This window comes from Lacerta agilis, chromosome 3, assembly GCF_009819535.1.
Source record: "Lacerta agilis isolate rLacAgi1 chromosome 3, rLacAgi1.pri, whole genome shotgun sequence".
Lineage (NCBI taxonomy): Eukaryota > Metazoa > Chordata > Lepidosauria > Squamata > Lacertidae > Lacerta > Lacerta agilis.
This window is the reverse complement of record NC_046314.1, coordinates 97,925,985-97,950,113: the sequence shown is the minus strand read 5'-3', so window position 1 is coordinate 97,950,113 and position 24,129 is coordinate 97,925,985. Positions and strand designations below refer to the sequence as shown.

At 41.5% G+C, this 24,129-nt stretch overlaps 1 protein-coding gene across 3 annotated transcripts in view; it reads left to right on the top strand.

Annotated features, from left to right (window-relative positions):
* THADA (THADA armadillo repeat containing) overlaps window positions 1-24,129 on the top strand; it is a 137,130-nt gene that overhangs the window by 35,225 nt on the left and 77,776 nt on the right. For all 3 annotated transcript variants that reach the window (XM_033144875.1, XM_033144874.1, XM_033144873.1), the window contains 4 exons: window positions 1,990-2,122; window positions 3,261-3,374; window positions 4,868-4,990; window positions 6,143-6,234. In XM_033144875.1, the coding sequence (XP_033000766.1) occupies window positions 1,990-2,122; window positions 3,261-3,374; window positions 4,868-4,990; window positions 6,143-6,234 (462 nt within the window). The remainder of the gene's footprint in view (window positions 1-1,989; window positions 2,123-3,260; window positions 3,375-4,867; window positions 4,991-6,142; window positions 6,235-24,129) is intronic.

The window sequence follows — 24,129 nt, the reverse complement described above, 5'->3', positions numbered from 1 at the left end:
TATACACATGTGTAATAATCATGTCTTGTAATCAGTTTGTGAGCGAACATTATTTTGGCTCAGATTGCAGTTGTTTCGTTTGCCAGGGAGAACCTGGGAGATGGCATGCAGGCTTTTAAAAATTAGAAAATCTTGTCATTTAAAACATGTGTCAATGAGGTGCGAGAACTCGCACTGCTGGAAAGGTTTACCTGTATGAGCTGAAATTGGACATGGTTGATTGTGCTTTATGCACCTTTAATTACGGATGTGCTGGTGCATGAATTGAGCATAATTTCAGTAAGACTTTCAGGGTATAAGCAGATTCCTCTCCTCCTTTCTTCTTCAAGTACTAAGGCTTCCCCCATGCATTCTTAGATGGAAGAAGAGGAAAGGACTAGATGAGGCAGTATTTTTAGTTGTATGTTTTCCATAATTAACAGTTGGTAAAATGAGTTGAGATTACAAGCTAGGAAGAAAATTAGGGTTGCATTCAACTCTGTTAGAGTAGACTCATTGAAATCAGAATTCTTAAGTTGTTGTTAACTTTGCTGTCTGGTCTTTGACCGCAGTAAAGATTGATTGATTGATTGATTGATTGAATAAAAGTCCATTAATTTCAGTAGGTCTCTTTTGCTCACAGTTTGGCCAGATACAATCCTTAGTGTATAAATATAGAACAATCAGTATATAATGGTATAAACAGATGTTGTATGGAATAACTCATCCACTTGGAAGATGTAGAGGACGACCTGTGCTTCTCAGGGGATGAGAAGACTGTGGGATAGGAAGAATGAGACCCTTTTATGTGCTGCTCTTATTAGCATTCATATAACATCTGAAGCCACATACTTTAATCTCTTGCGGAGCTAAGCAGCGTATCTGCTTAGCCTGTTTTTGAACAGTTTGCATCTTCTGCGACTAGCCTTAATTTATTGAGCTGTTTCCTTAATTTCATCTGCACTGCATTTTGGAAAGTATGTGAAATGGGTAAATACTTCAGTTTGACCAGCTGGCTGAACAATATTTTGGGCTGCGCATGGCATCCAGGTAGAATTTGAGGTTTTGCTCCTTTGCTGGAGGCTATTCCTCTAGTTTTGGAAGAAATATTTCTTTTTAAGACTGCGGTGCAGAAAGGCTTTATAGGTTATGCCAAACGGGGTAACTGCAGAGGAAAAATACTTCACGGCAAGAGGACACTTCTGACACCACAACAAAGCACCGTTATAGCTCAGCTTCACATGCAGAAGGTCCCAGGTTAAATCCTGGGTGTCTCCAGACAAGGCTGGGAAAAGCTGGTGTCTGAAACCCTGTGGAGGCTCTGCCAGCTGGTATAGACCAGACCAGGCATCCCCTCCAGATGTTTTGGACTACAATTCCCATCATCCCTGACCACTGGTCCTGTTAGCTAGGGATCATGGGAGTTGTAGGCCAAAACATCTGGAGGGGTGCGGGTTGGGGATGCCTGGACCAGACTAATTATTAGCCAGTTTTGTCTGCATCCCGGAGTCCTCTTGGGAGAAATTGATATGAGCCAGTTGTTTAGTCGTGTCCGACTCTTCATGACCCCATGGACAAGAGCATGCCAAGCACTCCTGTCTTCCACTGCCTCCCTCAGTTTGGTCAGACTCATGTTGGTAGCTTCAAGAACACTGTCCAACCATCTTGTCATCTGTCGTCCCCTTCTCCTTGTGCCCTCAATCTTTCCCAACATCAGGCTCTTTTCCAGGGAGTCTTCTCTTCTCATGAGGTGGCCAAAGTACTGGAGCATCAGCTTCAGGATCTGTCCTTCCAGTGAGCACTCAGGGCTGATTTCTTTAAGAATGGATAGGTTTGATCTTCTTGCAGTCCATGGGACTCTCAAGAGTCTCCTCCAGCACCATAATTCAAAAGCATCAATTCTTTGCAAAAAAAGGAGATTTCACTGATACCTTAAGTGTTATGTATCCTGATTGCTGTGTTTTCAGTTGTAGCCTTTCCTTTGTTTTCATGCTCTTCTTTGCATTGCAGGTGTGACAACGAAAGCCTGCATAGGCTGCCAGAGCAGTGGCTGTGCAATGTACTGGAAGAAATCAAATCTAGCGATCCTTCTTCTAAACTATGTGCCACTAGACGCAGTGCTGGGATTCCATTCTATATACAGGTACCTAAGATGCACTTCTAATCTTAAAACAATTGCAGTTTCTTCATTGGATCTACTTAAGAGCTGCAGGATGGTCTTGATTATTAAAATGTGCATGGGTTGTCTTCAATTCTTCTTTTGTTTGTTTGTTTGCTTGTGTGTGTGTGTGTGTGTGTGTGCGCGCACACACACACACACACACACACACAACTTAATTACAATTGTGTCTAAACAGTACAGTAGTCTCTACTCACCTGTCTTACTTTCATTGAACCTATGTCAGCCCAGATATAAGCAGAGGAAGAAATTCCGAGCACATCTACAACATGGAATCTCATGGGCTCCATTTGGGATTGTACAGAACAAAACAATGAGCAGAATCTGGAATGTAGCGCAGGACAGTTGGCTGTCATTTCCTGAAAATAGGTTACTTTTTTCCTTTAGGGTCAGCATTTATTACTATTTTTGGGTGGTAGCCTTCTGGCTAGAACTAGAGATCTGGAATGAGCTTCAGCTTGAAGAAATATGGTGCACCAAATATGCGTGCTACTTTTTGGGAAGCGAGCAGCAACCTTGAAATATAGAACTTATATAAATACCTAAGATGAAAACGACAAGAGTATATGTGTACAGAAGTACAAACCTTCCTCATTCCTTTTATAGCTTCAAAACTGGGTTGCAAGTGCTTGTTAAAATTAATCAGATGCACTTATTGGCTCTCTCCAGTTGCATAATCCAAAACAGATACGGTATTATGTATGAAACTAACAGAATTAAGACAAGTGAGAGGTTATTTCTTAATGGTAACCAGTTTTCCTGAAGTTTCTGTTTCTCTAGCTTGTTCCTAGAGCTGCCAGTTTCATTTCTTGATGTCATATTACTCTACTGCTTGCACCAACTCTGGCTAGCGTTCATCTAGAAAAATTGCCTCTTTAATGAGTCACGATTTTGTTTTCATTTAAACGTTGAAAGTCCCTTCCTGGGACTTAAGGCTGAGGTCTGATGCTCCTCATCATTTGTGCTAGATAGGTGTGTGTAATATATGTATATATATATGTGTGTGTGTGTGGAATCTTGAGGCAACTGGGTCGGATCTATTTGCAAAAGGGTTTAGTGAGTGAGTTGTGCTATATCTTTATTTCTTCTTTTTCCGTTCTAGGCTCTGCTAGCTTCAGAACCGAAGAAGGGTAAAGCAGGCTTGTTAAAAATGACAATGAAAGAGCTGATATCTTTAGTTTCACCTTCAAGTACTCCAGCAAGCACAGTCCCTCAGGTAATATCTACCTTGCATCAAAATGGAAAGTCAGTAAAATTATCCTTTGTTTGTTTAGGACAGGGTTGGGGGAAATCTGGCGCCCTCCGGATACTTTTGCACTTCAACTCCCATCTTACTTAACCATTGGCTATACTGGGTGGGAGTGATGGGAGTTGGGAGCCCAACAGCATCCAGAGGACCACAGTTTCCCTATCAGTGGTTTAGGACACTGTTGCCATAGAATAACAGTACAATGTCGTCTAGCCCCTGGGACCCTCCTTTGGATTCATGCCAAAGGAAGAACAGTCGTACCTCGGAAGTCAAACAGAACCCGTTCTGGAAGTCCGTTTGACTTACAAAACATTTGACTTCCAAAGCGCGGCTTCCGATTGGCTGCAGGAAGCTCCTGCAGCCAATCGGAAGCCGCAGAAGCCCCGTCGGACATCCGGCTTCCGAAAGAATGATAGAAAACTGGAACACTCACTTCCGGTTTCCGATCGTCCGGGAGCCGAAACGTTAGACTCCCAAGCTATTCGGGAGCCGAGGTTCGACTGTATTAACTCCAGGAATTTATTGCCACAATAAGTTTTATTTATATCTCTTGAAATGTTTTTAACCTGCCTTTCATCCCAAAGCAAGCCTAGGACAGGGTACAGTAAAACAATCTAAAACCAAAGCGTCACCAAAAATATCATAAAACAAAAGGAGGTAATAACTTTACAAGGACAGAAAGATACTAAACCGGTACACTCAGTAACAGAATTGGTACGTGGCCCTTCAAAGGCTTGAGAAGAAGAAGAAAAGCTTCAGCTTATGATGAAGCTGATACTTATTTTAAGGTATTTTGTAAACCACTTAATGTTTCAAAAATCTCTTAAGCATACAATAATGTGAAACAGGAAGAACTGCTTAAAGACCATTATGGATACGAGAACTAATCCTTAATTTATTAATTTATGCTGAAAAGTAAGACAAGATTTCAAGTATCGAGGTGTAGAATTCTAGAATAATTTCCCACACTGAACAGAATACACCACTGACCTAATTTCGATGGCCTGCTTAGTGTCTTGTGGGGGGGATACATGCCAAAACAAAAATAAGCCACCTTTCTGTGATAATTCACTTTCAGTGGTTTCTTGCTTCAAGTGTGGGTCCAGGATATTGGATTTGTATATCCTTCAACGGGAACACACATGCTAAATATAACTTTAATGTAGATTAAATAGGTATTTTATTGTGGTGATGTGTGTGGTGCAGTCACAGTTTACTGGGAACAGGCCTGCTGAAATTTGTTTCCCGGATTGTTTTCATGATGTGTCTTCTTTATCTTTTACCAAGCTGTTTACTCCTGAAATTTCCCGGTTATCAACTTGGCCCCCGACTCTTAAGTCAAAGCAGGCTACTGATCAGGGCTTGCTCGCTTTTCAGAGTTACAGTATTGAAGTTAAAGTACATAATTTTGAGGTTATTCCAATAACTAAGTAGCCTGTATTGACTTCCCTCCCTACCAGGTCCATGCTTTAAATATCTTGAGGGCTTTATTCAAGGACACCCGCTTAGGAGAAAACATCATTCCTTACGTGGCAGATGGAATGCGAGCGGCAATATTAGGTTTTACGTCTTCTGTCTGGGCAGTAAGTTGATCCTTTACGTTCAGTATATTAAGTTTGAAAGCCACATGTTAATGGTGGTAACTGGGGCATTGATTGTGTTTCTCAATAACACTACAATGCCTGATTAGATTTTTATGAATTCTTTTTATAGAGTTATATGGAATGTATGCCAAGTGGACAGCGTGCGGGAAAGGCTATAAAACAGCCTACAGAAACACTGAAATTTGGCTCTTATTGGTATTCTTTTTATTTGGGTTTCATTTAGTTTCCTGCAATGAAGGCAGAGCACTGCATTCACCTTCTGACATGGAAAGCTGCTTCACTTGGTTAATATTAAAAACTCAGTAACTTTTTAACACACACACACACACACAGAGAGAGAGAGAGAGAGAGAGAGAGAGAGAGAGAGTATATATATATATATGTATATATAGAGAGAGAGAGAGTGCCATTTGGAGGTGATAATGAAGTCTCTGGTGGCATGCTTGGTCTAGAATAAGTGCTTTAAGTTATTATCAATGGGCTGCATCCACCTAACTCAGGGTTTCCCAAACTTGGCTCTCCAGCTGTTTTTGGACTGCAATTCCCATAATCTCTGGCCACTGGTCCTGCTAGCTAGGGATGATGGGATTTGTAGTCCAACAACATCTGGAGACCCACGTTTGGGAAACCCTGATCTAACTTCTGCTCCGTTAATGTTCATTAATTTCAGTGGGTCTAAATGCATAAATATAAAATAATTTCAATGGAAGCTTTTTATGTAATACTTTGATCATTTTAATTACTATACAATAAAATAAAGGTACCTAACAAATTCAAAATACAATTTGAGCTCACCACGAGATAAAAAATATGTGTATGTCACAATATATTTATATACTGTATATGAGACCCCTAGAACCATAAGAAATGCAGAAAAATCATTGTTTATAACTCATTCTTGAATTGCACCCCTTAAAAATCAAATCCCCCCCCCCCATGGGGCGTGTGCCCCATGTTGGGAACCACAGGTCTAATTCCAGTATAAATAAAAGTATAAGTTGAAATTAACATTATGTTTTTTAAAATGAAGTTCTTTCCCCTTATTTGGGGTTTTTTCATCTACTTTAACTTATGCATAATGAAAAGAAAACTGAAATGTCATTTAACACTTGTTTTTATGTTGCTTGATAGGTGAGAAATTCATCTACGCTTCTCTTTAGTACATTGATCACAAGAATATTTGGAGTTAAAAGAGGAAAGGATGAGAATTCTAAGAAAAACAGGTATGGTACTTGTAAAACAGGGTTATTTTGATAAATTTATATGAAATGTATTGTTATTGTTATCATCTGATAACAATAATTAAACTGTGGTAAATAAATAAATAAATTTACAACTGCAAGAACATGATGCTCTTAATCTCAGGGCTGTGGGTTTGAGCCCCACATTGGGCATTGCTGGGGGTTGGACTAAATGGTCCCTTCCAAGTCTATGATTGTTAATTTGGGTGTAAAATGGCGCTCTCGGCTAATGGTTGCAGTTATTTTACTATTCCCTACCTGCTAAGTTGTTCCTTTTTCTTTTCTTCATTTCCCTCACAAAAGTATACTTCAGACATTTGTGCTTGCTTCAACTTGGGGCTAATCTAGATTTAGCTGTATAACATTTAAAACACGACCCTAAGTCTGCTTGCACAGAAACCACCCCAGGTTTATTTGGCCTTGCTTCCTGGTAAGTATGCGTAGGATTGCAGCCCTCCTTTCACAAATGCTACCTTTCCATTATCTTAAAAGGATGTACAAAGCTCTAAGCATAAGAAGCAAGATTTGTATTTGTTTATAAATGGAAGAGTACACATTGAGGGGTTTTACCCCCACAGTTCATTGTCATGCGATTGTTCTACATGTATTTCCTGACACCTTTAAATGCCTTGAACCCTTTCATAATTCGACTTTCATGTATCTGGAGTCTGGCTTCAGAAAAGGCGAAGGGCCTGGGTCTTTTCTCGTGAGCCTTTGCAGAACGGGCCAGGGATAAGTGAGCTGATTCTGAGAGTGAGAGAACTGTGGTGCGTCTGGTTTGTAGTCTGGGTGGTAGGTTGAATTCTTAAATGGATTCTGGGCAGGAGTGGGTAGTGTGGCAGAAAGTGTTGACAAGGAGTTCTAGGAAAGTCAGAGTGAGGCAGAAGCAGACAGGAACAAAGGGAAGCACAGGGCCTGAGAACAGCACATCCATGGGCTGCAATGCAACTTTGGAGAGCCAGTGTGGTGTAGTGGTTAAGAGTGGTAGACTCGTAATCTGGGGAACCGGGTTCGTGTCTCCGCTCCTCCACATGCAGCTGCTGGGTGACCTTGGGCTAGTCACACTTCTTTGAAGTCTCTCAGCCCCACTCACATCACAGAGTGTTTGTTGTGGGGGAGGAAGGGAAAGGAGAATGTTAGCCGCTTTGAGACTCCTTCGGGTAGTGAAAAGCGGGATATCAAATCCAAACTCTTCTTCTTCTCTTCTTCTTTACAATTATACACTTAAGGCTGTTTGGTCCAAATGGGCTTTAGCCAATAGTCTGTATTGCAGGGGTGGGGATAAAACATCAAACATTAAAAACTTCCCTAAACAGGGCTGCCTTCAGGTGTCTTCTAAAAGTCAGGTAGTTGTTTATTTCCTTAACATCTGATGGGAGGGCGTTCCACAGGGCGGGTGCCACTACCGAGAAGGCCCTCTGCCTGGTTCCCCGTAACTACGCTTCTTGCAGCGACGGAACCAGCAGGCCCTCGGAGCTGGACCTCAGTGGCAGAACGATGGGGGTGGAAATGTTCCTTCTTGATTGAGGTTACTTACAGCTGTGAAATGGTGCCAGCTGCACTGCATCTATGACTGAAATTCATTTTCTGAATAATATATAAACACGAATAGAATCTAATCTGGTGGTTTTGTTATTTGGGTATGTGTGAGCCCTTCAGGCTGCATGCCTCCACTAATTTAATTTTAAGAATGACATTTGGTAACTAATCATTTACAATGAAATTATAACAATAATCTCTGTTTAAGGAAACCTGCATTTTATATCTATTTGTTCTGGTTCAGCAGCTGAGACACTTTTGTAATAATAAAAAAACCGCTAGATGTCTCTCTTGATTCATGTTTTTTTTTTTGTTGCAGAATAATCACTGTGTACCTAGAGCAACGATATGTAATTTGCTTTCCTTCAGGCATCCTTTGTTTCCAATATGTACTTGTGTTTGGATTACAGTCAAGTACATTTTATGTAACTTTCTGGGTCGTTTTAAATGAGCCAACATTTTCAAACTGGGAAGCCTGAAGGTAGGAACTTTTTCATAAAAGTGGATCTTATTTCCACAGATGTTGTGTTGACCCACCTCTTGTACCTTTTCACTTAATAGGCAGCCACGGATACATTTTAAAATTAGGTTACATGGGCAGGTGTCATTGACATGAGTGGAAAGCCTGATCTCCCAGACCGTGCAATGATAGAGGAAGCCTCATTAAATTAGATGCAGCTTGTGCTACAGAGTATTGAAGACCTAAGGTTCTAATTTCTATATCCAAGGCTGAACATTTAGAAGTGGATGTTGTAGCATGGTTTGACAGAAATGAGAGGCCAGGCAATTTTAAGAAAACTATTTTTTTCTGCTTACTTCTGCAAGAATCCATGGCAGTGGTACTGCATTTTACATTGAAGAAAAGAGTTTCCAAAGCCCCATCTTCCAAACCCGTTGAAAATCTCCAGTTTACTCATGGGTTTGTTTAAACTGTAAATGAATTATCCTCGCCAAAGGAAGCTAGTACCACTTTAACATCCCCCCACCTCTCTTTCTCTTGTAGATATATTTAAAACAAGGGGTGGAAAACATATTTACACCCAAATGCCTTCCATTCCCGTCTGTCCTAAAGAAAGAAGCAATCCCTTCACTTTGCCCTAATATTCTCCTCTGGCTCATTACTTCTGTCCTCCTGTTGGCTTTCTCAAACCTCTCAACCTTTTTGAACGTTATCTCTCCTCTACCCCTGCAGGTCAATTTTGACAGGTGGGCAGAACCACCTACCTGCCAATCATCTGATGATGTCAGGTGCTTGACAGGTGGGTTATTTTGGGAGACAATCTATAATGAAATGAAAAAAAAATGTTTAGATATTCGTTTAAAAAAAACACCAGAGGGCTTTCTGCTGGGTATTATGCCTGAAAATTTAAAAGAAGTGGATAAGAAAAACTGGAAAAGTGTTGTGATTCCGACAAAAATAGAATGGCTTACCAAATTAATAGAATACCACAATTCGACCAAGATAATGGGGAATATTGGAGGGGTCTCAAAGGACAGGATGGAAAAGGAATGGAAGGCCTTTTTGAGATTTTGCAAAAAAATGCTCAACAACTTTTGTGCCCATATTTTCACTTTTTGAAGCATGGCAACCCTGCTTATATAGATGCAGTTAGCAAGAAATTAGCAAGAAATTAGCAAGAAATGTGATTATCTATTTCTTTATTAGCATCCTTGTTCCTCATTACCTAGTGGAGGATTTGCTGTTAAACCCATAACTCCTAGAAAAGTTCGGCCTCTGCTGTGAGTAGCAGATTTCCCTGTCCATATCTTGTTGTTATATATGGACTCCAAGCAACAGTGGGGTTTCCTACTTCCCATGTATTTATCATAAGGCCACTCCACACATTATACTTTTAGGTGTTGGATGTGACTAATAGCTTCTTGAAAACGTACTCCTTACAGGTACAGAGAACAGATTTGCTGTATACACTCAGCGTCAGCCACTGATTTATTCAGTGTAAAAAATTGGTGGAATGACTTTTGTAAAGTGCAGGTAACATGCTATGCTTTTGGACACCTGTATAAAGATCACTGCTGCTGTTGCTGTTACAGAATGAGGATGGAAAAAATGTCTGAACTATTGAACTTCAGTACCTATAATTTCCTGAAACACACTTATCTTCTGTTTACAGCTTTGAAGAATGAGTAATGATTCTTCCTTTTACTGGCATGTTGAGTGCAGATTTCTCTGAATTCCAATTAGTGCTTGAGTACTGATCAGGAAGACTATTCAGGAATTGATTTTGTGTTTTTCTTCCCCTCTTGCCAAAGCAGCTTCTCCGGAATGCCATCACTTATTCTGTAGTAGCATTCCTTTATTCAGAACCGCTGAATAAAGTGCTACTTCCCCTCGACAAACATGAATGTTAATGGTAGTCCCAGATTTTCTCCTTTTTCATGATGTAGTTAACGACGCAAAGGCAAACTTCTGAAACAGGCTGTCGAGAAATTCACGTGACTGTATGTCTCTTGGATGATATTGATGAGGAAGAAAGCACTTTGTGTGTGTAAGTAAATTTAGGGGATAAAATCATTCTTGCGATGCTAATTATTGAGTAGTGCAGCCTGCTGATGGAAGGCATCAGTGGGAGAGCAGGTTCTCCATGGAATTTGTGTGAATCAGATGCATTCAACTATGCCTGGAAAGGTTTGATAGGCAGGGTTTTTTTTAAAAAAAATTAAAATCTGGTACCCACTATGAGACTTGGGACATGTTTGCATAAGGAACCTGTGCCCCTCCAAATGATGTTGGACTTCCAGCTCCCATCAGCCCCAGCCAACATTATTAATGGTCAAGGTTGGTGGAAGTAGACCACCAACCTATGGGGGGGCCCACACCCCCGTTTTAGTGTGATGAGAACAAGCCACATTGAGCCTTGGGTTCTTGAGCTTCCGTTTTTGCTTCTGTTTATAACCGGTTTGTTCCAAGCAATACCTACTTGGCATTCATCATGGTTTGTCAGTTCAAATTACATATGAAGCTGTGTTTAAGCAAAGTGGAAGCCAAAAGACTCACAGTGGTTTATTCTTGTGTGATGTCTCAGGGTCATGGGTTCAAGCCCCACATTGAGCAAAAAGATTCCTGCATTGCGTGGGATAGGACTAGATGGCTCTTGTGACCATTCCAAATCTGCAGTTCTATGTAACAGATTGTGCATATCGTGTTAGCACACCAGTGCAGCCTCCATCCCTGGTGAACCAACCTGGTTTAAAGAAGGAGATGCATACAACATTGCACAGGTAAATTCTTCTTGCTTGCCTAAGATCATGCTTAAATTGCCCCTGAGTGCTAACCTTCTCTTACATCATAGCCTGGGACCAAACCCTCAGTAGTGCTGAACGAGAACTTCAAGTGAGAGGTGGATTTCAACACTTTTAAAAATAGTTTACCGGAAAAGGCAGTAGATTTGTAGATGAGATGCAAAATATTAACAAATGAAAACAAACCTTTCAAGTTCTCATAACGTCAGGTGCTTCCAAAGGGATCAGATAAAAATTCTGAATAGCAGGCAGTACAGCCAAGGAAGGCAGACTGCTTCAAGTTCAAGCACCAATTTTGATGCATGTTGGAGGTAGCATGTTCTCGGGGACTACTTTAAGAGATAGAGTTTTTATGGTGACTGTTAGACTCCTAATTTACCAAAGGGGCGGTAATGGTTCAGTAGTGTAACACACTTTATTCAGCATGGTTATCTGCCCTCTTCGCAAGATATGTGGAAGGATAGGGAAATGCCTTGCATGGAGTCAGATGATTGGTCTGTCTAGCTCAGAATTATTTGCACTGACTGTAGCGGTGGTTCTGTCTTTCCCACCCCATTCTGGAATTGAACCTGGGAACTTTTTGCTTGTGAAACCATGTGCTGTCCCAGTGAGCTAAATGCACCCGTGAGACACAGGGCTTGTTCCTCGAAACCAGACTTTCTCCGCCTTGGGTTCCCAGATGTTGGTGGACTACAACTCCCATCTTTCCTAGCTAGTGTGGCCGGTGGTCAGGGATGATGGGTGTTGTAGTGTGGGAACATCTGGGAACCAAAGGCAGAGAGAGGCTGCTCTAGAAGGTGGGCATTGTTTCTATTGTGCTGTTTATTGAAATAGCTTTTCTTACCTTATTTTAATAGCTTTCTGCAGTTTCAGGGATGAGATCTGAGCTAATGTGGAATTAATTTGGGAACACTGTAGAGGTCTAGCCAAGGAGTTGATGCTCATTCTGTTTGCCTTTTGAGGGAACACTTTGCATGTATGCATGTAATAATAATAAATAATAATAATAATAATATTTGTACCCCACCCATCTGGCTGGGTTTCCCCAGGCGCTCTGGCCGGCTCCCAACAGAAAATTAAAACCACGATAAAACATCAGACATTAAAAACTTCCCTAAACAGGGTTGCCTTCAGATCTAAAGGTAAAGGTAAAGGGACCCTTGACCATTAGGTCCAGCCGTGTCCGACTCGGGTTGCAGCGCTCATCTCGCATTACTGGCCGAGGGAGCCGGCGTACAGCTTCCGGGTCATGTGGCCAGCATGACAAGCCGCTTCTGGCAAACCAGAGCAGCGCACGGAAACGCCGTTTACCTTCCCGCTGGAGCGGTTCCTATTTATCTACTTGCACTTTTTGGGGTGCCTTCGAACTGGTAGGTGGGCAGGAGCTGGGACCGAGCAACGGGAGCTCACCCTGTCACAGGGATTCGAACCGCCGACCTTCTGATCAGCAAGCCCTAGGCTCTTTGGTTTAACCCACAGCGCCACCTGGGTCCCTCCCAGATGTAGATGTCTTCTAAAAGTTGGTGGGAGGGCATTCCACCATCACTGAGAAGACTCTCTGCCTGGTTCCCTGTAAACTCGCTCCCCGCTGTGAGGGAACTGCCAGAAGGCCCTCGGAGCTGAACCTCAGTGTCTGGGCTGGACGATGGGAGTGGAGATGCTCTTTCAGGTACATCTTAAGGTGGGGAACTCCTTCCTCGTGTGCTCACTTCCAGCTGCCCCATCAGTAGCAACAGAGGGACATTATCTATTTTTCATTCAGCTTCTGTCAGCTGTTCAGCAGGGGGGGCGACATCTCTTCTTCGCCCCGCCCCCCGCCTCATTGCTCTTCACTGTGTTTTCCAGTTACATTTTTCCTTCTTTGCTGCCCACATGTCAGTGGCACCTCGGGTCTCCTGTTTGTGCAGGGGGGAGCTTTCTACCTCTGGGCGCGACTGCTGTTTGATCTGCTTGGGAGAGGAATGCAAGGTAGACTCACTGCATTACGTGCACAAAGCAGGCATGCTGCAATTGTTCTACAAGTCTTCATTCCTCTCCATCAGTCGTGGGAGAAGGTTCTTTCAAAAGGCTAACGAGTGAATCATTTTGTGGTAGGGCTGTGGTAATCCTCCAAGGCAGTAATCAAAGGCAGTAAATGAGCTGAGATTAGTATGGGATATCCTGGAAACTTCTTAAACAATAGGTAAATACATTTTGAGTGTGCAGTCACAAAGCTGATGTATGCTTAAATAACACCTTTGTGCTTGCCCCTCTCCTTGGTAATGTAACACCTGTCAGTCTCTTTGCATTCACAAATGACTACCTTGAGTCTGTTGTTTTTTTAAAAAACAAAACAAAAATAAAATTCCTGCTTATCATCTGATGCACCCCCTCACACCACTGATTTCTTAAGAAGTGCTGGCTTCCCACAGTTGCTCTTCTCATGCCTAAATACACAAAGGTATCATAAATAGCAAACTAACAGGTACTGAGAGACTGGGGCATAAAAGAGATCAAAGCAAACAGACCATGCAGTCATTTCAAAATCTTGGCTGGCTGCTCTTGTAAATAAGAGTGCTTCTAAAGCAGAAAGCATTCAACTACTGTATTTATATAGGCCTTGACTGACAGTTCGGTTATTAACTTCGTAAAAACACAGGCAACGTAAACTAGTAGGAATGTTTGCTCTAGCAGTTTCTATCTGAAAGAAAATGAAAACCAAGGTATAATGGCTTGCTCTCTGTTTCCCTAAAGTATTTATTTTAGAACTATGCAGCATAAAAGAATGTTTTCCCAAGTCGGTGAACTTAAGCAATGTAGCTTGCTTTCTGATATTTAAGTATGTTGTTCCTTGCAAAACAAATGGTACATTTATCAAAAAATTTTGCATTCAGTAATGCTTAATTAGCCTTTTAGCTCCCTTTCTCTCCTTGCCTTGCCTATTTTTAAAAAATAAAAAATAAATAAATTGCTCTTGTGAACTTGCATAAAAAAAGAGAAAATAGAGGTATTAACTCCTGAAATGAAGATATATTTCACAGTTATGTTCAGCGGAATACTAACTGGATTATATCAGTGGTAAGTATCATTGGATTTAAAATTGCATACTAGTCAACCGCCCCATTTTAAGCAGGATATCCTGGAATTACAGAAGGCATCCCAGCTTCTGATTGGCTCTTGGAATGTCTCACCGTTTGGTTGGTTGCTCTGGCGGGAGTCAGCTGGCTCACGCCACAGCGGCTGAGCAAAGAATGAACGTCCCGATTTAGATCCCCCAGATGTTGGTGGGTTTGAAATTGCTGTGAATCCCCATCCCAGGAAATTTGGAAGTGGTTGTCTTTGTTACCTTTTATTCCTGATCAATGAGGACTAGAATCTCTCAGCACAGTCCTGAATTAATGAAGCGCCCCTTCGGTGCCTTTGAAATGTTTCACAATATCTAATTGGGAAATCTAGTTGGTTTGTCACAACTCTCTTGCATTTCAGTTCAGTTTGTCCCTCATTGCTCTTCAACAAATCTTCCTGTATATTTGTGATGCCCTTTCAACTATACTTTATTGTATGTAAACCACCCTGGTAAATCTTATTTTAAAAGAAGAGTAAAACCTATTGAACTTGGAACTTGAGAATCCTGTGAATATTGTAGTATTCTGATTACTTTGTTTTGGCCTTCCATATGATTTATGAGAAGATTATTCACTTTGAGGGCAAGTTCAAACATATTTTTCATCACTTGTTAACTGCAGCATCAGTTACTCAAAGGTATTAATGAACTACTCACGGATTAGTAAATACAGAATTTTGAGATCACTTCTAGTCAACACAGACACACTGTTTTTCACTGAAGGCAATGTATACTTTGCTTGAAAGTCATTTTAATCAAGTAATGTATGTGAAACAGTGTAGAGTCTCATATTTAGTGAACCATGCATCTAAGTGGCACTGACCCCCTTCCTCCCCCCCCCAAAAGTTTTGCCATTAAATTACTGACATGGGGTCACCTCCTCCCCTCCCTCCATTTTTTGGATTAAAAACATACTTCAGCTGTGTACTAAAAGCCCCAAGAAGTTCATTCTCTTTAGTGGAGGGTATTCTTTTACAGAAACATCAGTGGCTAATGGCCTGCAGATGCTGTAAGGAACAATGAATGCTCCTTTAAGAAAGCAGAGAGCACTCTTTGCAACAAACACTCCATGGGTCCTTTCTCAAACATGACTCTTTAGCACTCTGATTTCAAGCTGGAATATTTGTTTCGACAGAACTCTGCTTTCTTAACTCCTGGTGTTGGTGCATCCTTAACAGGTAATGAAGGTTTTGCCAGGAAAATCCAACTCTGGCTGAAAAAAGATGAAAGCAATATCAACCTTGTTAGGGCTGGCACAAGATAATGGTCAGAGGAGTAGACTATATATATTTTTTAAATTCTTTAGCGTTCTGCTTAAAATTAAACAACCCATCAAAGTTGATCGAGTATGTTCACATCCATCATAGGGAAGAAAGGTGAGCAAAATAAAGGACAGCTTGCTGATGAATTTAAAAACTGAAGAGTACTCCCACCACAAGCAGGATGAGGGACTGATAAGGTGAAGAGAAAATTTCCAAGTGAGAGCTGGAAGGGTCTGTCATTTTCCATGGGAGGCAGGATTAAGAAATACTTTTAGATTGAGTTAAGATTCTGTAATTATGGACTGTTTTGTGCTGTTGTGGTTGCATTTTATTATGGATTACTTACTACAGCATCTATATGACTCTTTTGATTGTTAAACTGTCTACATGTTATGGGTTTTCATATGTGTTTTACATTGTGACAAAGGGCAGTACAGTCAAACCTCGGTTTTCAGACGTCTCGGCTGCCAAATGTTTCGGAAGCCGAACGCCAAAAACCAGAAGTGAATGCTTCCGTTTTCGAATGCGCCTCGGAAGTTGAACAGCTTCTGAGGCACGTTCCTCAATTTTCCCTATTGAACTTCCTTACCCCCCCCCCATTTGATCCTTGGTTTTTGAACATTTTGGAAGTCGAACGGACTTCCAGAATGGATTAGGTTCGAAAAATGAGGTTCAACTCTATATAAATCTAATTAATAATATCACAGCACATCCACATTTTCTGTGCATTTAACTTCTGAAATTCCAACTACAGTGGTACCTCAGGTTACAGACGCTTCAGGTTACAGACACTTAAGGTTACAGACTCCACTAACCCAGAAATAATGCTTCAGGTTAAGAACTTTGCTTCAGGATAAGAACAGAAATCATGCTCTGGCGGCGCAGCAGCAGCGGGAGGTCCCATTAGCTAAAGTGGTGCTTCAGGTTAAGAATGGACCTCCGGAACGAATTAAGTACGTAACCAGAGGTACAACTGTATACATAGTTAAGGTGGGGGTGCTCTTGTGAGAAGTCAGATTCTCCAACGAGAACATCCCTATTGAGAAGCAAGGCTGAGAGTTTAAAAGCTCTTTTTGCTCCAGGTAAGGATTAGCTGTGGCCTAATCCAAACTCTGAGATACTATGTAGCTTTAAGGTACAGTAAACCCACAATTTATGTAGGGGTTATGTTCAGGAGGTTGCGCCTTAAGCCAAAATCACATTTATTCCAAATCCATTGGGGTTCAATTGTGGGTGGGATTGCCAAAGTCATTTTTCCCAGAGCCCTGCCCTTTTTGCACCCCCTTTATATTAATTTTTTTGCCATGCATTTAAAGCTGAATGCACACAATTAAATATGCATAGGTTGCAGGCTTACTGTACTTTTCCGATAACCAGGTTTAACAATAAATTGATTAAACAATAAACAGATTAAACAATAAATTGCTGATTTATGTGAAACTCACAGCTTTACCGATCCTTCCTAACTTTGTCTCTTCTTTCATACTGGTTAGTTTCAGCCCATTATCAAACTGACCTGATGAGTATTATTTAACACAGTTAGCCTCCCTCATCTTCCCCTTCATGGTATAGCACCTAGTAGACAGGAGGAAATTCAAATTAAGCCTGCTGGCTCCCCCTACACTCCATTTTAAGATTGTGACTAAATGCAGACTCCGTAGATTCAGCGTCAAGCCAGCTTCCCCTCTCCTCTGTTTTGTTTAACACCTGGTTTCATAAAGAGATCTAATAAAGATAATGCCTGGCTAGGTTTTGGGTTTTATTTTGGGCCAATATAGTTTCCTTTACAGTGGTACCTCGGGTTAAGAACTTAATTCGTTCTGGAGGTCCGTTCTTAACCTGAAACTGTTCTTAACCTGAGGTACCACTTTAGCTAATGGGGCTAAATGCCACCGCTGCGCCGCCAGTGAACGATTTCTGTTCTCATCCTGAAGCAAAGTTCTTAACCTGAGGTACTACTTTTCGTTCAAGATACTCATAAACAACAACTCCTCCTCACCATCAGCCTTGCCTGGAGTAAATGGCTTGTAGGCTGATATTATATTCTGCCTATGGTGGGTAGTATGAGACTTCTGTCCTAAGATCAGATTGCGTTTTCCTTGTCATTGCACGCCTTCAGAAAATGAATTGAATGAGCTGTATGCCTTTCTTTCTTTCTTTCTTATCCTGTGTATGACTGTAACACAGAATGCGTTGATGATATGATAAAACAGGAAAGCAAATAATTTTTATTTTTATTTTTTAAAAAGAGCAGTATGATCTAAGCTGACAGCTGTGGGCAGGCAAAAGGATAAAGTGGTTGTGGACATCCTTAATTCAGATTAGTATTGTATCCTATTATTTTATTAGCTAATTTATGTCTCTGTGAGATTGCCATTTGGCATCTCTGGATATTTGGCGGGAAAATGTACCTTTAGGGCTCTGCAAGGGCAGTCGCCTCTTAAAAGACAACAACCACCCACCCCTTTCAAATTGGCTAGCCTTTTTTCCCTGACTAACGCTTTTGTCACTGAGAAATGGAACAGCTGATTCACGAATTATGCATACAACGTTACAGTAAATATGCCCCAGGGATCAAGGTCATGAAAGTATCCTTTCTTCTGAAAAATATGAAATATGATAAACAGCTTAACCTCGGATGACCTGTGATGCATGGCCTTGGTGAATTGATATGTGCATACAAAACGGCATGACAATTAATGGTTTCTTATGGGAAGCTATGGTGATATAACAGAGAACAATTTAGCAAGGACAGCTAGAGGTGTGTTTAGCCCATTGAAGACATTTAAATCCTTGCAGTCACTTACTGCATACATAGAAAAAAGTAAGAGAGAGAAGAAAGAAAACAAAGTAGTTTCCCCCCTTCTATGGAAAAGTAGGTTATGCTCGTCTACTGAATCCTCTGAGCCTGAGCCTCCCTGTGCATATGCAGTAAAATGAGTGTTGGTTTAATGTTGGACAGAACCCTTTAAATATGCCATTTGCACTAAAATGGAAGCAGGTATAGGTCAGGGGGGACTTAATTCCATCTCGCTCAATGCCAGATTTACATATAAGCTAAACAAGCTATAGCTTAGGGCCCCACTCTCTTGGGGCCCCCAAAAGAATTAAAGGGGGGGAACCTAGGTGTACATTTCCAAAATATATAAAAAAACCAAATAAAATAAAACCTACATACAGCAACGGTGTTTTGTGTTGTGTAGGCTCCCACGATGTAAGTAATGGGCCCCGCTTGCTAGCCTGCTCCTTCTTAATTGTATTTCACAATTAATATACTTAGGGATGTGGGTGGTGGTCTAAACCAGGCATGTCCAACAGGTAGATCGCGATCTACCGGTAGATCGCGGGGGTGTCCCAGGTATATCACAGAATGAAGTTTAGTGATTGCCTTTGGTCAACCTTCCCCTAAAAAAAAGCTCAACAACTCCTGGTAATGACAATGGGTAGATCACAGTCAGTCTTTTTATACTGTGAGTAGATCACAATCTCTTGGGAGTTGGACGTGCCTGTCTAAACCACTGAGCCTAGGGCTTGCCGATCAGAAGGAAAGCACATCAAAGTGCAAGTAGATAAATAGGTACCGCTCCGGCAGGAAGGTAAACGGCGTTTCCGTGCGCTGCTCTGGTTCGCCAGAAGCAGCTTAGTCATGCTGGCCAGATGACCCGGAAGCTGTCTGCGGACAAACGCCGGCTCCCTTGGGCTATAGAGCGAGATGAGCCACAACCCCAGAGTCGCGGGTCCATTTACCTTTACCTTTATTAATATACTACTTCTTAAGTGTATTTCAGTTCAACAATTACTTCGATAAAATACATGTTTAGTTATGTGCAAATGGCTTTAGATACCTATTAGGTCCATAAATTACCATGTAGCATATATTCAACACAAAAAACAGCGACAATTTGTTGTTGACAAAGGACAGCTGGACATATAAAGGGCCCCATTACCTTCAGTAGCTTAGGGCCTCATCAAACCTAAATTCGGCCCTGGTCTCGCTCCACTCTTTACATTTCTGTCACAGGCTGTGATCTTGTTAGGCTTATTGGTGCAAGGAACTGCTGCACCCTCTCACACACCCGAGTCTAAAAAGTCTTGAGCTGCATCCAGGGATTCCTGGTAAGTCTAGGTGCTCCTTCTCTGTGGAAGGTGAGTTGAGGAAAGGAAGAGCATAACATGATGCTTCCCTCTTCTCCTGGACCCTCTTCCCAGCCTCTTCTCTACTTTGTCATGCTCAGGTGTGGCCAAAGTGAAATGATTTTGCACACATATATACATTCCTAGATGCTGCTTGAAATCCTATTCCTCCCAGTCCACGGCTCCTTAAAGCATCCAAAGTGGGAAGGCTCACATCTGCGTAGTTCATCCCATGTTCATAAACACCTTTTGTTGTTGAAAATTTCCTCCTGAGGGTAATTTCCTCAAAGCACCATATTGGTTAAAAGCACTGGTTATGGTATGGATCCTTCAGGGGTTTGCTGTTTTCTTCCTCCCACTACGAAAACTACTTCATTCAGTTTTCCACTGTTTACCAGTCACTTAATATTTTCTCTTATTCCATGACTACTGAATTTCCTTAGGAGGCTTCAGTGGGGAACGTTGCCAGAAACCTTTTGAAAACTTGATAACAGTGACTTTCTCCTGTTAGAATGGATGTCAACACCTTTAGCCCATTTGATGCATTTTTCTACCTGTTTAGCTTTCAACTGATATTATGGGGTGGGGATATAATATAAATGTGGCATATTTGGATGGGAACTGTGTACCCGTATACCTGAATTAATATTTTTGCATACAGTATTGTAACTTTTTTTGGGGGGGGGAAATCACAATATTCTGTTGGGATTTTGCTTCTATGCATTTTCTTGTTTTTGCCAAATTAAAATCTTAGTGACTGAGGTGTCCAGTGGGTGATTTTGCTAATACTAAGTTCTGAAATATTAAACTGTTCAACTTTAACTGGCATCATGCCTGTGCTGGGGAAAAAATGGAAAAGCTGAAAAGAATAGTTGTACAAGAAAGGAAAATATGAAGGAGAACTAACAAAACTTGAGATGGAAATGTTAAAGTAATCTTTAGGCACTTCTTGTAAACAAGTTTTGGAGTGATGTTAATCTTGTGACCTATCAAAGTCAGTTAACATTAAAGGTTTTCTAGGCTTTAATTCAATGTAGTTCCCGTGCCAAAAGCCGCATCTGAATATTATCAGTAACTGTTTGTTCCATCAATTTGTCATCTTCATGTAGTCTCTCTATCTGACAATCTCGGTATACGAAAATTAAATGAGTTATTTACAGCCATTCTGGATTGTTTCAGTCCAGATTGCTTGTTTAGTACGTGGAAAGTATTCTTTAAGTAGCGTTTGACGCAGCAGTATATTTTCCTGTTTGAAAAGCTAAGGGTTCCGAGGACCGGAAATTGGTGAATACTGTAGAGCAGGATTAGCCAACCTGCTACTGCCCAGATGTTTTGAACTATAGCTGCCATCAGCGCCATCAGCATGGCCAATGGTCAGGGATAAGACGGAAGCTTTAGTTCAAAACATTGGGAGGGCACCCTGCTGACTAACTCTGCTCTAGGGGATAGAGTGTTAGACAAGGGAGCCCCGGCTTCACATTTGCTTCGCTTTGAAGCACATAAGTAGCCTTGGGAGAGTCACTCTGCCTCTTGCAAGGTTGTTGTGAGTGTAGAATGAGATAACCCCTCGCCTGCCATCTTGAACTTTTTTGGGGGAAGTCTAGGATACAGATATTGCATATAAAACAACAGATTTGTGCTTGCACTGGGAGTGCGAAAGATAGTGCTGAAGACTGCTGTGTTTGTCACAACTTGATTTCTATGTATAAGGGATTCTGTGTTAATTTTAAGTGTGGTAGAGTAGATCTCTTTCTAAGTGTTGTGCAATTACCGCAGAATTGATGTTGTATCTTTTCACACAGGGTATTGCTTTAGGTTTTAGGGGAACAGTACCAGTAATAGTATAGTCACATTTCTCTTTTGGTTCTTTTTACTTATTGGGTGATATTGGGTGAACATCTGTCTAGTACTAGAAGTAACCACCTGTTAGTCAGAAGCCCTCCTGTCTAATCTCAACGCTTGGCAAGTCACTTAGTGGCGAGGTTGAAAGAACTGTGCATTTTGCTAGGACATGCCTTCTCCAGTCAGTCTGCAAGCGTAGAGGAAAACAGTCATGGCTGATACAGGATACCAAATTACAAATCCCAACATCATTATGACTAAACTTCAAGCCTATTCTTGATCCTAGTTGTAAACTTGATCTGCCTAGTTGGAGAATGTTATGTTCCTTTTGGGTGGGCGCCGCCAAGTTGTAAGATCGGTAAATTTGGATAGGGGGTCCTTCATTTACCTCCCAGAATAATTTCCTAATTAGATTAGGAAATTATGCTAACAGAAACTCACCTCCTTCAATGACAGGTACCAGTTCAAAAGCATTATTCTCTTGTTCTCCCAGAGAAATGTTATTCAATGCCTGAAACCTGGAGGCCTCTCTGAATTTAAACCACCTCTTGTTACTTGTGAATGGCTATAGCTCTGCGCTTAAGAACATGACTTAATGGAACCAACCCCTGTTTAAAACCAGCCGTGAAATTGTGGGATGTGAAATAATAATTTGGATAACAACAACAACAACAACAACAACAACAACAACAACAACAACAAACAACATATTTATACCCCATTCATCTGGCTGGGTTTCCCTAGCCACTCTGGGCGGCTCCCAACCGAATATTAAAAACACACTACAGCACTATATAAATTTATAATATTTTGCACTCCTGCCTTAACCAAAACTTCCCTGGCTGTCATATGTTTGAAAAATGAGGACTTGATTAGAAGAATGTTTGAAATGCACTATATTTAAGATTAATATTTTATCTCCGATCATCTTGTACTTTGCAGGCAGAAGTGAGAGTGCTATCTGCAATATTTAAAATACTCAGCAAATTATCGAAGACATGATCAAATTTGGCCTGTTTGTCAGAGTTTGGCATGACCTAACCTGCCATGTTTGTCACAGGTGTGAGGCAGGGATTGTGCAACACCGTCTAGTCAGTGTTTGGCTGTTGCTCAAATGCTGCAGGTTTGAAGCCTTGATCTTTAATAATAGTTCTCTTGCGCTAGAGCAGCCTTTGCCATGTGTTGGCTGATGGGAGTTGTGGTCCAAAACACAAGGAGTGCACCAGGTTGGAAAAGGCTGTGCTGGAAATTCAGACACGTCCTCAGGTTTCCAGTACAAAACACAATATAGGCCGAAAGCAGTCGGCCATCTTGTTAATAACCCAAGCTTGCAACAAGGGGTTCTTCACATGCTTCCTCTGGAAGACAGATTGTCCCTTCTACAATGATTAACTCTCCCAAGTACCAGGGAGTTGCAACCAACATTCACCGTAAAACACTACAAAGACCATTTTTGCTAAGGCAAAGGAGCTAGGAAGGACAACTGTTGCTCATGCAAAGCCTCAGCCCAAACATAAAGCGCTTTCTAGTCCCTGGAACCCCTTCATGGATCACTGCCTTGTCGTGGCGAAGGGGCTTGAATTACTCAGGGAAGCTATGGACAGGTCTTAGTGGAGAGTTTGGACCCAACGTGATCCACCTGGAGGAGGAACTGGCAACCCACTCCAGTATCCCTGCCAAGAAAACTCCATGGACAAAGACAACAGGCATATAAAAGAAGGACAGATTCTGAAGTTGAGGCTCCAGTACTTTGGCCACCTCATGAGAAGAGAAGACTCCCTAGAAAAGACCCTGATGTTGGGAAAGATGGAGGGCACAAGGAGAAGGGGACGACAGAGGATGAGATGGTTGGACAGTGTTCTCGAAGCTACTAACATGAGTTTGGCCAAACTGCGGGAGGCAGTGAAGGATAGCTGTGCCTGGCGTGCTCTGGTCCATGGGGTCACGAAGAGTCGGACACGACTGAACGACTGAACAACAACAACAACAACAGTCCCTGGAAGGGCCTGTTACGCAACTCCTATGGTCAAGGCCAGTTCAGGGCCTTCACTACCCCAGGAAGATGTTCCAATCTGTCATTTTGGTGGTTTGCCATCCAGGGCTGCTTTGAACAAAACCACAAGTTCTTGGTTCTGCCCTTGTCATTCCTTGGGAGGATTTTAATGTCCTCCTTATATGGGTATGTGGGAATAATCAGACCAGATTTCCTGCCAGTGGGAAATTTGAGCTTCTACTTGAGATGTGCTTCAATTTTTGTTTGCTAGTTGAGGGATACTGTCTGCTACTTCCATTTTCTAATTCCAGAACGGTCTGCATTTTATATGTTTTATAGAATGGTAGAATCTTAGAATCATAGAGTTTGAAGGGACCCAAGAATCATCTAGTCCATCCCCCTGCAATGCAGGAATCTCAGCTAAAGCATCCATGACAGATGGCCATCCAACCTCTGCTTAAAAACCTCCAAGGAAGGAGAGTCCGCAACCTCTCGTGGGAGTCTGTAATGTAGGGCTTTGGTTTTCTTAAATGTTATATCGTGGAGATCTTCAGTTATGAATAACAAAATTGGCTTTAACCAGTTCTCCTCGGACATTGAAATAGGTGAAAAATATAGTAAATGAGCAAGGTCCCTGCCAGTATGATTGTAGTATTGAACAGGTTAAGGCTCCTACCTTTATGTGCACTTGTGGAAGCTTTCTGTGCTTGCTTCATTTAAAATATTTGTTTTGATCCGTTTTG